The following is a 12,919-nucleotide window of genomic DNA, read 5'->3' as shown; positions in this document are numbered from 1 at the left end:
TTCTATTTGTACACAGCATTCTTACCTCTTCTTCCTTCAAACACATCATTGATTTCTCTCAACAACACAGACATGTCACTCAATTGAGACTCCCAGGCTTCACAGAACACCTCAAGATTTTCTTTTGCAATCTTGCTAGATGGATGTAATGCCAGTGTTTCCGCAGCAGAAATTATCTGGACAGAGAACAAAAAATTCGCTATTGGAAATCCTGGTAAAAAGAGTTGCATGTGAATTCATAAATGCCTTCACAGGCAAAATATGAAATTAAACCGCTACTATTATGTCTTCGTAGCGTATTATATTTGCCTGACATGTGCAGGCTTGATGGTCCCCCTTGTGCATTCTTTCAGTTATTGCCCAACATTAAAGTGTGACTCTTTCTTAGAACTGCTTTGAATAGTTCAACGTTAGGTCTCCAAAAAATTCATACAAGTAATTTTTATTTATTCGTCTCCAGTAAAAGTGGCCAGATAAAAGCGAAGCATACCTGTGGGCCAGTGACCTGGAAGGTATCTTCTGCATGTATGCAAGTAATCTCAAGGGGCTCAGTTCCAGAAACATGCCTCAACAAGCGACACATCTAAATATTTGTATAAATTTAAAAAGGAAAGAATGGTAAAAAAATACGCTTAATATGCTTTCATTAGTAGTGAGAAAAGGTGAATATGCACAAATACACACAAAGTTACTGATAGTCCTTTCAGAAACTTATCGGGGACCGCACAGCTGGTTGTTTCTCAGGGAGCATTTACAATAAGAACAGGGCTAAATCCTGACTTGGAATGTGTAGAAAATAACCAAGAGAAATAAAAGTCTTAATAAATAAATAGAAACAAAACGATTGCAAATAATTATGGCTGAATAAACCTGAAAGTAATCGGACACCTATGGAACTTGGAAAAATTGTAGCATGAATGACCTAATCAAAACAGCAATTAGCAACCATGTGGAAAATTCAGGCTTTCATCATCCAGGGGACTGAATTATCTTTGAGCTAATAAGCATCCAATTAATTTAGGGAAGAAATTCTGTTTCACAGTATGCAAAATGTAGTAATCCTTTTTTTTTTTAATAAGTTTAAGAGTCAGCTCATAGGCTGAGAGAAGCATCAAAGTTTTCTGATCAAAATGAGAACTTATACGACAGAGACAGTACATATGAAACTAACTGCACTGTCCATCATCAGAAATGCTACAAGGTCTCACATACAGACACTATTTAACCTCATGGTTATGCTCAGCGTCTCACTGGAACACAAATTAATCACAGAAAAAGGGGATATTAAAGCCGAAATTAAAAATCCACAATGCTGATTTGCCAGTCCCAGAAGTTCAAAGGTGTTGCTTCTGGATTCGTACTTCTGGAATGAATCTTCATGCCCCATATGATATCACAGTTTTTTAGAAATCAATGATTATTGGATGCCATGCAAATACAGCTTCTGGCATCATCATGTTCCAGACGTATCTTTGTATGTCCCCTACTGGTGCTCTTACTTCTGCTCCATCTTAAGACACAGTATGAGACAGAATTTGTAAAAGCAAAGCAAAACTATGTATGCACACACTCTTGAATAATCCTAATTATCAAAAAAACCAAAATCTGTCTGTGTCAGAAGAGAGAACCACAAGGCAGACATCCTCTCCACAGGTAATCCTAATAGCCATCATCTCGCAATAGTCTTGGGAATCCTATTTGTTCATGTGTGTGAATACTACCACACAAAACAATGAACGTATTAGTACACAAAACACACACCGCTTTTCACAAAGAAGAAAAGATTTTCAGTGGCCCTCTTGACTGGGAAAAACGTATACAAGATCTTCAAAATGGTCAAGTTAATTGCATTAAGAAACTTAACCTTACATTCCAGCATTCTTAAAATGTATCTTCAGACTCAGCTGTTGCTGGATGCCTACGGCTTCAAAGAAAAAGGCTATTATCTTTTCTTGGATCCAGAAACCTATTTTTTTAATTAACATTTTAGCCCAGATATAGGGAAATAGATAACACAGAGTCAAACAATGAGTTTGAGTCTAGATCCAGGGGAGAATTTGGTATGACACTACACCCCTTCTGCAGCTGTTTGCCATAGTGACATCTCTAGATCAGACCATACCAGGAACAATACAGAATTCAACACTATACCAAGCAAATAAATTAAAATTACAAAAAAGCAGACCAAAGCCTTCCTAAAGAACAGATGAAGACAAATGCGGCCACTTATTTTTTAAGTGCCTTACAAAGTGAAAGTAGCTGTGAACTCACCTCAACAAGTTGTTCTTTCTGTTCTGACAGCTTGCAAGTATATTCTGCTACAGCTTCAAGATTTCCTTCTACTCCTGTGATCTTTAATGCTTTGAGGACCATGTGATCTGTATGGTATTTTAACAGGTCTGCTGCCAGAGATGTTGCTGCACTATGGACCTTGAGTAGCATTAAAAGAAAAAGGAGAGATAAACCTTGGAAGGAAAAAAAATGCACCCAGTACTAAGTCACATAACCCTAAGAGACAGACTGTTTTTCCCAAGGAGCAAAAAAATTACTGCCATGAATGATCATATACTGCCTGCATATTATCTGGGGCTTTAATTCCTCAATTATTATTGAAAGTACAAAGATGAAATCCACTGCATTAAAAAGAACAACAAAAAACTCTACCAAAAAATAAAACAAACCACAACCAAATACAAAGAGAAACAAATGAGCAGCTGGGTAAAATCAGAACATGAAGTTATCACACTGCTGCTTTCTGATAATGTAACAGCTGGGAAAAAAACAGGTGCATCATTTTGTGGGGCACGAAGTTCAGCATAAGCACGGCACAATGGCCACTTCACTTCTTGTGAAGGAAACACATTAAAGGAATAAGACTGAAGCCACACGGCATCTGAGTTTCTAATACATTAGAAACTAAACTCTTATTAATAAGTTGTATTGCCAGTGATGCAAAGGAAAACTTGCATTTATCAGCTTGTTGCAAAGCCTTAGAAAAGCAAAACCCATCTTTTCTGCAAGGAGATAGAAGCAAGAGATGGATACTGGAGAGGTCTCAAACACTCCCTACGCTCCCAAGCAAGGAGAAGCTTCCCCTTGAAACACATCCCTAAATCCCAATACACTTTCAGACCCACAGATCTGCTGAAATTGTGCTGTGCAGGACTCTGCTAGACAACAGCTATCAGAAACTGCTGCTAGTTCTAGAGACTATCGTCAAAGTAGGTTTACCCATGCCCTATAATTTGCCCCACTTAAAAATACAGGTAAAACCAAACCAGCAATCTCTTTTAAAGTAGTAGACCATTCTGATGCTCTGTTTTCCTTATGCTCACAAGACTGTAATATTATGCTCACTTTGCAGGACTGCATTGAATATACAACAAACTTGGTTGTTCAAGAAGAAAGTTATTTTTCAAGTTCTTATGAATGCAATGAACTTGAAATTGTGACACTGGTGGGCCTTGATTCCATAAGGAAAACAATGTTTATTATATGTTTGGGTTTTTTTCTCCTGACTTTATCTATTTCCCCACCATCCCCTGGCAGCACTTCTTGTGCAGTCCAGAATTAAGCGTGGGGACGTTGTTTTGTTTGTTTTTAATCTTGTGCAAGAAATTTCAATTGTTGCCTCAAAACCTGCTGCTACTGTTTTTTAGAAAAAGAAAAAAAAGCTATGACAACATGTAACAAACTATTTATATAGCATTGCTTGCATGCCATTAAAAATTTGCACAAACCACTAATCTCAGAAATTAAGTCAGCTCTGAAGAAAGGATATCTGCGAGGCTTGTAATGTTGGAGTAGTAAAACTGGCAATTCTCATTAATATATTGGCTACGTAGAGATTACCTTTTCATTAGAAGTTCTTTTCATCCTGATGTAAAATAGAAATTCACTTCTACTTGAAGCTGTCTCTGATCATTAGCAGGAAAATGTTCTCAAGGAAGTAACATACCTCTCGTTTCTTCCACAAAATGACAGAGGGGAAACAGCTACTTTTAACAAGACTGTATCGTGTTCTCAGCCACCCAGGCTCTCAAAAACATTTTAATTAGAGTCACAGCTCTTAAATTTCACCAAGAGAGAGCCTGGTTGGTGACTGATAGACTGCAACACCATGAGTCAGACTGACAGGACCATCCTTCTCAGCCATGCACAGAACCCAACTCAACCCAATTACCCAACCCAACTACACAAAGAACAAGTAAAATTACATAATACTCTAAATTAGCTCTTTTAAGTAAAACTGATGCTGTGCATTTTTAAAAAGTCACTAAGCAAGCTTTCATACTCTGCAGGTCACCAAAGCAAGTCCTACAGAACTTAGGATTTGTTAGTTTAGAAATCCAAACCCACTCTATTTGCTCTACAATTTCTGAACCAGCGTGCTACATTTTCACCTGCATTGCTTTTAACATGGAGCAACATCACAGGGCACAGACAATTCACTCTTTTGTATTATATGCCACTTTCGTTAGCTGGTTTACAGAAGGTCATTTTCTATTATTGTCACCTGACAAAATTCTGTAACTTTATGGTAAATGTGTAGTCTTTGTTGCACACCATTTTCATAAACAGAAACCTGTGGGCAGGACAACATGGCAAGATTTACATTTATGGAGCTGCAAGAAAACAGAGATATTAAGGATTTCTTTCACATACTATATTCCAGCTGCCTCTGGCTTTATGATACTGCAATTACATAGTCACATACTAATTTGACTGGGAACCCTTCCTCTTCATTCAGCACATGGGAACAATGTTACTCAAAAAGGATTATCTTACAGTTAAAGCAGCTGAATGTCACTCTGGAAAAGCTCTGCTACCAACTTCCTACATAATGGTGACTAAAGAAAAAACTCTTAATCAAAGTACACAAATTATGTACCCTCTGTTTTCTGGGAGCCCAACACACTGCCTGACAGCAGAAGCACAAAGCACTTAACTGCAACTGAAACGGGTGCAAAGCACTGTTCAAATCTTCAGGACAGCTGTAGGAATTACAATCCGGAAGATGAAAGTCTGATGAGGAGCAGTTGAGAGAACTGGGGCTGTTTAGCCTGGAGAAAAGGAGGCTGAGGGCAGACCTGATCGCTGTCTACCCTGGAGGGGTTTAAAAGATGTCTAGGGGCACTTAGGGACATGGTTTAGTGGTGGATTTGGCCACGTTGGGTTTGCAGTTGGACTCTATGATCTCAAACCTAAATGATTCTATGGTTTTGCCTCTATTAAAAAATACGCAGCATGATTTTTGAGCACTCGAGGTTTTCCAGTTACAGCAGCAGAGACCTCAGTCTAAGAAAGTTCACCATACTTGTCTAATATCTTTGCATTTCTCTATAGCCTAGTATTGAAACCCTCACTGTCCTCAGTTTCATTTCTCCATTTGCTTAAAGGAACAATAATACGAAGTGGTTGAGAAGACATCTGAATGCTTTGTAAATATTTCAGAAGCTGTCAGAAACCAGTAATTCTGTACTTGGCTCAAATCTGTGGAAGAGGCAAGCCACCAACGCTATCCAATAATAGTGGGGTGAAGTACCCTACCTGGCAAGTGCAGTCCATCCCATGTACTAAGTGAGGCAGCTACCTCATATGTGTATTTCAAGTGACACCCAGCATACTTGCATTTAGGAAAAGAAAGATTTACAAGCACATACAGAGCTGCCAACTGTTTAGAAAAATACCCGAGTATTTAAAACAATTAAAACAATGATGCATGCATCCACAATGAAAGTTTAGCCTTTTCATTTAAAGTAATGATTATATACATAGTACTTATTTCCAAACACTTGTCTTTCTTATTGTTGTCAAGTTAGCAAAGAGCCTATGTAGCTAACAGATTTCTGACAAATTCTAAGTAAAGACAAAGAAGATGAGTTCATACAAGCTCCCTAATGTAAATCTGATTAAGCTATTCTTGTTTATAAACAGATACTAGCTTTCTTTGGGTACAGGATCTTATTTTACAACTTCACATTGAACAAGGAAAAAATTCAAGCTTTTATTCAGTTGATGCTTGCTTAAACTAGACTCACCTCTCTTTTAAGTTCATTCATGCACTGGCATGTTTTTAAAATGGCTACTTCCAAGTCTTCCATGAGATCCTTTGTCTTCTGGTTTTGCTACAAGTCAAAGAAAGCAACCAACAGAACATTACACAAGAACTCCAGCAAATCCCACCTTCACATCATGCGCATTACTTCAAGTTGCTTTAGCAGACAGCCTTTTCTTTCTAAATGTAATGTTTTCATTTGCACATCCTGAGCACATTTTATTTGAAAAATTCTTTTATAGAAACATTTATCACCAAATCAAACCTAAAAACAATAGTGATGCAAGCTAATTGACTGCTTCTGTTCACCAGGAATTTATTTCTGAACCTCGCTGAGCTTTTTTCAGGAAAAGAGCTTTCTTAAGCTTTACAACTTCAAAAAATCTTCTGTCTAAACAACCTGAAGTAGAGCAACAGTTCGGGGTTTTTTAAAATATAAATATTATTTTAAAATAAAGTGGTACCTAAAACGTTATACCAACTATTCTATATTGAATTACAAAAAAGTTACTTAAAGCATCTTTGTAAGACTTTAGATTATTGTCTAATTTAAACAAGTACAGCAGCTAACAACATTTTGTTGAGGCAGCTTCAAGACAGAGTTCCCACTTCTACAAACAGCACCTAGCGAGCTGGTGCTATTTTATCTGCTTATTGTGTCTTCAGTCACAGATAGGCTGGGTTATTTATTAATGAAAATACGTAATGCATAAGCATACATGTACATGCCCAAGTATTTTCATGGATCATATATATGCAAAGCCTTGTGCCAGGCTCTCATTTCTATCACTTGAAATGTAGCATGTATAATAAATTATTTAGAGGTGATCATTTTTCCGCCAATAACAGATCTTAGAAATGCCAAAGTGTACTGGTTTTGGCTGGCAATTAATTTTCTCCATATCTTGGATATACAATAGAAAGTGTTGATAACATGGCGATGCATTAGCTATTGCTGAGTGGTGGTTACACAGCTGCCTTCCAGGGCTAACCACAAACACCAAGCTAAACAGAGGTTTACTTTCCTTTAGTTAGGGGATTATATGCAATTAATATTCTATATATGTGTCTTCTTTGTAAAAACAACAGTCTGTATTAATATGATACCTATGCTCTTCAAACTGCACTACTACATTAAGAACACCTGACTACAGCATCTGATTCAAAGAAGGAAAAGGAACAAAAAAGCAGTGTCATAATAAACTCAGTTAAGGAAGTATTCTATACTAGTATACATCTGCCATATTTCAGAGTATTAATGAGATTTAGTGCTATACATTTTCCCAGGAACAAGACTGAAAGCAAGTCAGCATCAGAAACAGACACTATTTTCTGTCTCTGCTTTTCCTCCCCCTTTTGCATGTATCTTCTATCATCATCAAGGAAAAATATAAGACAAATGACAGAGGGAGGCTTAATGTGCTTCTTCTCTAAAAAGGAAAATTGGATCATTTGAATCTGGTGAAAAGGACGAACAAAATTCCCTGTAAGTCTTAGTGGCTCTTTTCTCTCTTCACAATTTTTTAGAATATTTCCCTTTTCAGTGTTTAAGTGTTTTCAATATTCTGTTGAAAACAAAGAAACATAAATTGTGGTCACTGCCATGGGATCAAGACAATCGAAGTCTCTGAACTACTTAACCAAAAGATGTAACTCTTTAAGACTGTGCAATGATACTTCTATTTGCCTCCTTGTTTCCACTTAAAGCTTCGTTAAAATTAGGCTACTGCCACTAGTAGCCTAATTTAGCCATCAAAGAATCAATGAAGCAATCAATACCATTGGGGCAGGGGGAGGACAGAACATATTGAAGCTGCAGAAGCACAGAACAAACTCTGGCTTCCCTCATCACCTCTCGCTGTGGGGAATACAGGCAGTTCTCTCTTCCTAGACCAGAAGAAACACTGCATTAACAATTTCTTCCCAAAGTAGAGGTGAAAAGATTTACTTTGCTTAAAAAGCTCTTACAGCTTGCATCCACACTGAAACCAGCTGCTCTAGTTCCATTTTAGCCTGTTTAGACAGCTCCAAAATGTGTTCTCTGTGCTCATGACTGGTATAGGCAGAGTCTGTGAAGTCCTCCGTATGTTCCAGGATAACTTCCAGCATTGTCGAAAGGTTCTCTTTTGAGAGAAAATAAAGATTCTCACGAAGACCCTCCACCTTATTCTGAAAAAGAAACACAGCAGTTCCTTCAGAGTTTGTGATTATACAGTTGTGATGCAACTGCAGAAAAGAGAGAAGATGCACCATTTTACGTTTTATTTTTCTCTCAGTGTTTTTTTTTTATTATTCACTTATTTTCAAAGTCATCCAACAACTTGCTTGTATCCAGACATCCAGTTTAGGCTCTAGGATTTTTTTTTAAAGGTAATAATACCATCAGCAAATGACTGGCCACTCATCAGAAGTAACAGCAAATACGTTACTGTTCTCATGCTGTCAATTACAAGCTTTTAAGTTCAGTTAAGTTTCATAATTAATTGTGTATTCAGATTTTGTTTGATCTTTACAAGTTTTTCTACATCCATATCATCCATTTTGAGTATTTTTCTAAAAATTTACATGTAGCAAATAGAATACTTTGAGGCACTTTGGAAAAATTTCAACCACATTTTAAGGGGGAAAGAGAAGATAGATAAATAAATAATAACATGTATTAAAAAATCAAAGTGACAGACTCCAAAGAAATGAGACATGGTTGTTCATTAACTGTTCTTAACTGAGTATGAAATTTAGAAAAGCCTTTATCAGGAAAAATAGACTGAGCTACAAGATACAATTACAGTTCATTACATTTCCTTTGAATCACAGTTTGCTCATTTAAATGTTAGCACTAATATTTTTGTGTGCAATGTTAAAAATATTACCTATTAGGAAGCAAAAAATCTTCAGCAACAACAATTTTAATGAAGTTCTGATTGGTATCTTGATACTTAAATTTATTCTCTGTTTAAGGTACCACATCAATGAAACATTAGAGTCCTGAATGCATTCTGATCCAGGAGGAGATGGCAAGTATCAGAATGTGTATTTTGGCAACGATAATCAAAGTATAATAATCTCTTGTCAGATTCTCTAACATTTTAGGACAGTTATTTAAACTACACTGCTGAAAAGATATAGCTCCACCATTTGGAATATTGTTTTTTAAACTCTACCTTGAGGTAATTTATTAGGCTGTAGAAAACAACACTATCTCTATTCTTACCTTGAATTCTTTGATGCCAGAATATATGCTGATGGGAGGCATTTCACTTTCTCCATTTGGTCTGGAGTCAGTTACAATTTCTATTACCTGTTCCAAAGCTAACCTCATCCGATGAAAAACTCCATCCTTGTTTATACGAGCAGATTCACAGTCTGGATGCCTTAGACAAGTCTTTTTAAAGAAAGCAAAATAAGTATTATGAAGTATAGTGAAATGAATACTTCCTAAAGCAAGTGTAAAAAAATGCATCAGAATATAATAATTTCTTTTTGTTAAACTGCTATTGTGTGAAGTAGAACTCATAGCATTACTCAGAATATGAAGATTTTACACCCTTCTTTAGCACGAAGTTTAAGGTGGGGCTAAGAAAGAAGAGTCAACCATCCTGCCAGATGCCATCCTCTGTGATTTACCCAAGTTGTGTAAGAATGTGCACACTCACTCACCTTTGAAGCAGTCAGGAGCATCATGGTGCACTTCTCAAGAACAGCCCTAGATGCTGCCATTCTAGCCTTTTTCTTCTCATCCTTCAAATCCTAAACATCAAAAGAAAAAATTACCTGAATATTACACAGTATCTAAAATGTTAACTGCTTGTGAGACTGCAAAATGGAAACTCTCTTGCAGATGGATGGGTTGTAAGAAAGATTCTTTATGTCTGACAACTGCTATTTTCAGCCTAACTCGTGATCTAGAACTTGGTTTTCAGACTAATTTTAATTTATGCATCTATTCTTGGCTCCACTCAATTCAAATTTCAAAGAAGGAAGACCTCAGAAATATAGAGCATGTTATGTAAACTGTCACTAATTTTCCCATCTTTATCATAAGCATTAGTCATAGAAAAATTAGAGGAAAATAATAGCTGACTAAAGAATATTTTCTGAAATGAGGATAGGGTAAAGCAGAGACAGAGAACACCAGATTTTAGTTGTACTGCAGTGAAGGAAATATAAAATATATCTTTTGTCTACTTGAGTGTTATACTTAATACGTCCCAGTATCAAAGAAAGTTTTAATAGGCTAGAAAAGCAATTCCTCTGTAGAAAGGCAGGAACTTCTCCAGAACTCTCCAGAGAGAGAGAGAGATACACCTGCAAAACTGAACTATACCCTCAGAAAAGTTCATGAAAAAGGAAAAATGTAGAGTCCAAACTGGGAGTGGGGGGAGGCAAAGAAGACGACAAGACATTAATCCCTCAATATGTAGGACAGTCTAACAAGATGGAGAATTTACAAAACTACAACTAAGATCTTTTCAGTGCTACCAAAGATAGCTGAGTGCTATTTGAGTGTTAAACAGGCAACTGAATGGGACCATCTGAAAAGGGAACAGGTTACAGAATGCAATTAATCCTAAACTGTTCTAGATTAGCAATTAAAAAAAAAAGATAAATCACTGCAGCAGTCCCTTTTGACATTGCTATAAAATCTCATTTAGCAACTACAGAAAATCTTTAAGATCAAGATCACCACATTAAAAACCAAAACAAGCTCCCCTCACCCCCCAAAAAAACAAAACAACAAAAAACCCCACCACAGCTCGTTTCTGAAATTCTGACATTATATTCTGATAAATATGTCCACACTCAAGAGTTTCTGGCATACTTATTATAATTATACTAAGGAAAAATACCTTGAGGATGTTTCCTCCCAATAAAACTAACAATTCCACAGAGCAGCCTACACACCATAAAATGAGAACATCAAGAAAGTTTTGACACAATTTAAAAAGTACTAATGAAACACTTTTTCCAATAGTGTCAAAGTAGGCAAGGAGAAGAGAGCCAAGGACCAGTTAATGTTGAAAATTAGAAATATCTGAAAAGAATATCACTTACTAGTCACCACTTTTCTCTTTCCAAGGAACAACTGCTATGAATATTTCAGGGTAAAATAAAGAGAACGGATTTCCAAGGAAGTATTTCCTCTAATTATATGTAGTTTTCCCAGAAGTGATTCTTTGCTACAGAGCATGTACTTAGCAAACTCGGAACACATCAACAGTAAAAGGAGTGTGGGATGTGTTTTTAGCAAAGTTCTCTAACATTTTATCGGAAGGATGCTGTGCCATATCACAAAAAATGCCTCTATATGCATGAGGTTGGCCAATTGTTTACACAAATTGAATTCTGAATTTTGCTGGATATTAGGGACTTTATATCAGACCCTGGTTCAGTTCTGAATAGATTTGATTGCCAAGGGGAAGGAACTTACAGCAGAAGTCTTAAGCTTCAATGAATCTTTTATTCACAAGGAAGTAGCAGTAAAAAGCTTCCTGAGTGAATGAAAGGCTTTGAAAGAGCAATTGCATACAAGAAGTAAAAAAAAAAAACAAAAACATTATCCCAACATAAGAAAGTTTTGACCTAACCCGAGAAAAATATTCCATAATAATAACAATAATAATAAAAATGCAAGCAAAAGCTTTATTAGGATCTAAAGATTGCATGTTTGGAGTTCTTTAAAATAATTATTCTGCTTTCAAATCCCTTCATTATGTGCAAACATCAACTGTTCCTATCAAGTAATAACAGACAAATTATCTACTAGACTAATAAGCCAAAAAAGTTAAAGCCCAAAGACTGTGACTGAAGCAAAAGGACATCTCAAAGAGCATGCACCCAGACTTCTGGAAGATACATGGATCAAACAATGCAGTGGTATTTCTCAGGCTGAGCTTTAAAATCAAAGGATGTGTTTCGAGTGGAGCAAGGAGAAAAAGTTAGGTTTCAGAGATAGGACACCAGCAATTGTTCTGTCAAAATTAATCATCCAAGAAGAACGCAAATAGTCCAGAGAATCAGATGAAAATGATACCTTACAACATCTCTCACAGCTTTTTGTTAATGCTTACGTTTTGCCGATCTCCAGTTAAATGGGCAAACTCTACCATTTCATTTCCAAACTGGCTGAATATTTGTACAAACTCCTGGAAACTACTGACTTTTTCTAGCTGTTCCATTGTTGCAAGAACCTGCAAGATAGAGGACAATACTGTAGATTATCAAGATACTAAACAGAAAACATTATTACTAAACTAGGAATACTATTATTTGCAGACACTTCTAAATCACGTGGTTTAAAATTTTGTTACTATTTAAGCATTAATAACATAACAGCTGGAAATCAAGTCTAAATTAATAATCATGCTTCATTAAGAATGAGTCATTTCTTGTCAAGTCTCAAAAAGCATTTTCTTCACTTTTCCCAGTACCAAGAGTAACGGCATTACAGGATTTGTTTTCCAGATTTAGGAAAAATGTTACTGTCACATTAAATTTAAAAACATAAGTACCTAAAATTAATATACAGATTATATCCCTATGTTGTAAGTCTCAGTTTTAAAGTTCAATTTCAGATGCAGAACTTTCAAACTTTAAAACCACAGTTGCACAAAAGAAAACAAAGAAGTTAGAAATTAACACATAGTTTTATACTCTAACAATATCATAACAATTTTAACTCTGAAGATTTTTATTAGCTCTATATAAAACAAAGAACAAACTGAACCCAAGTTTTATCACGGTCTTACTCAAGATACACAAAAGCATGTGAAATCAGCATTTTTTACAACACTCAGCAGAAGTTATTATATAGCTTATAAATCACTGAAGCTCTCCTGCTGGAGTCACTGCAACACGGTTTAT

The 12,919-nt window shown here is 36.1% G+C and overlaps 1 protein-coding gene across 2 annotated transcripts in view; it reads right to left on the bottom strand.

The window, feature by feature from the left end:
- Positions 1 to 12,919, bottom strand: part of CTNNAL1 (catenin alpha like 1) — a 59,985-nt gene that overhangs the window by 15,072 nt on the left and 31,994 nt on the right. For both annotated transcript variants that reach the window (XM_065052927.1, XM_065052926.1), the window contains exons 4-11: positions 12,127 to 12,246; positions 9,716 to 9,805; positions 9,270 to 9,440; positions 8,027 to 8,227; positions 6,042 to 6,128; positions 2,272 to 2,430; positions 491 to 583; positions 26 to 176 (exon numbers count right to left, since the gene is read on the bottom strand). In XM_065052927.1, coding sequence (XP_064908999.1) covers positions 26 to 176; positions 491 to 583; positions 2,272 to 2,430; positions 6,042 to 6,128; positions 8,027 to 8,227; positions 9,270 to 9,440; positions 9,716 to 9,805; positions 12,127 to 12,246 — 1,072 coding nt within the window. The remainder of the gene's footprint in view (positions 1 to 25; positions 177 to 490; positions 584 to 2,271; positions 2,431 to 6,041; positions 6,129 to 8,026; positions 8,228 to 9,269; positions 9,441 to 9,715; positions 9,806 to 12,126; positions 12,247 to 12,919) is intronic.

This window comes from Columba livia, chromosome 2, assembly GCF_036013475.1.
Source record: "Columba livia isolate bColLiv1 breed racing homer chromosome 2, bColLiv1.pat.W.v2, whole genome shotgun sequence".
Taxonomy (NCBI): Eukaryota; Metazoa; Chordata; class Aves; order Columbiformes; family Columbidae; genus Columba; species Columba livia.
The sequence above is the reverse complement of the archived record's forward strand: the minus strand, read 5'-3'. Positions and strand labels throughout refer to the sequence as shown.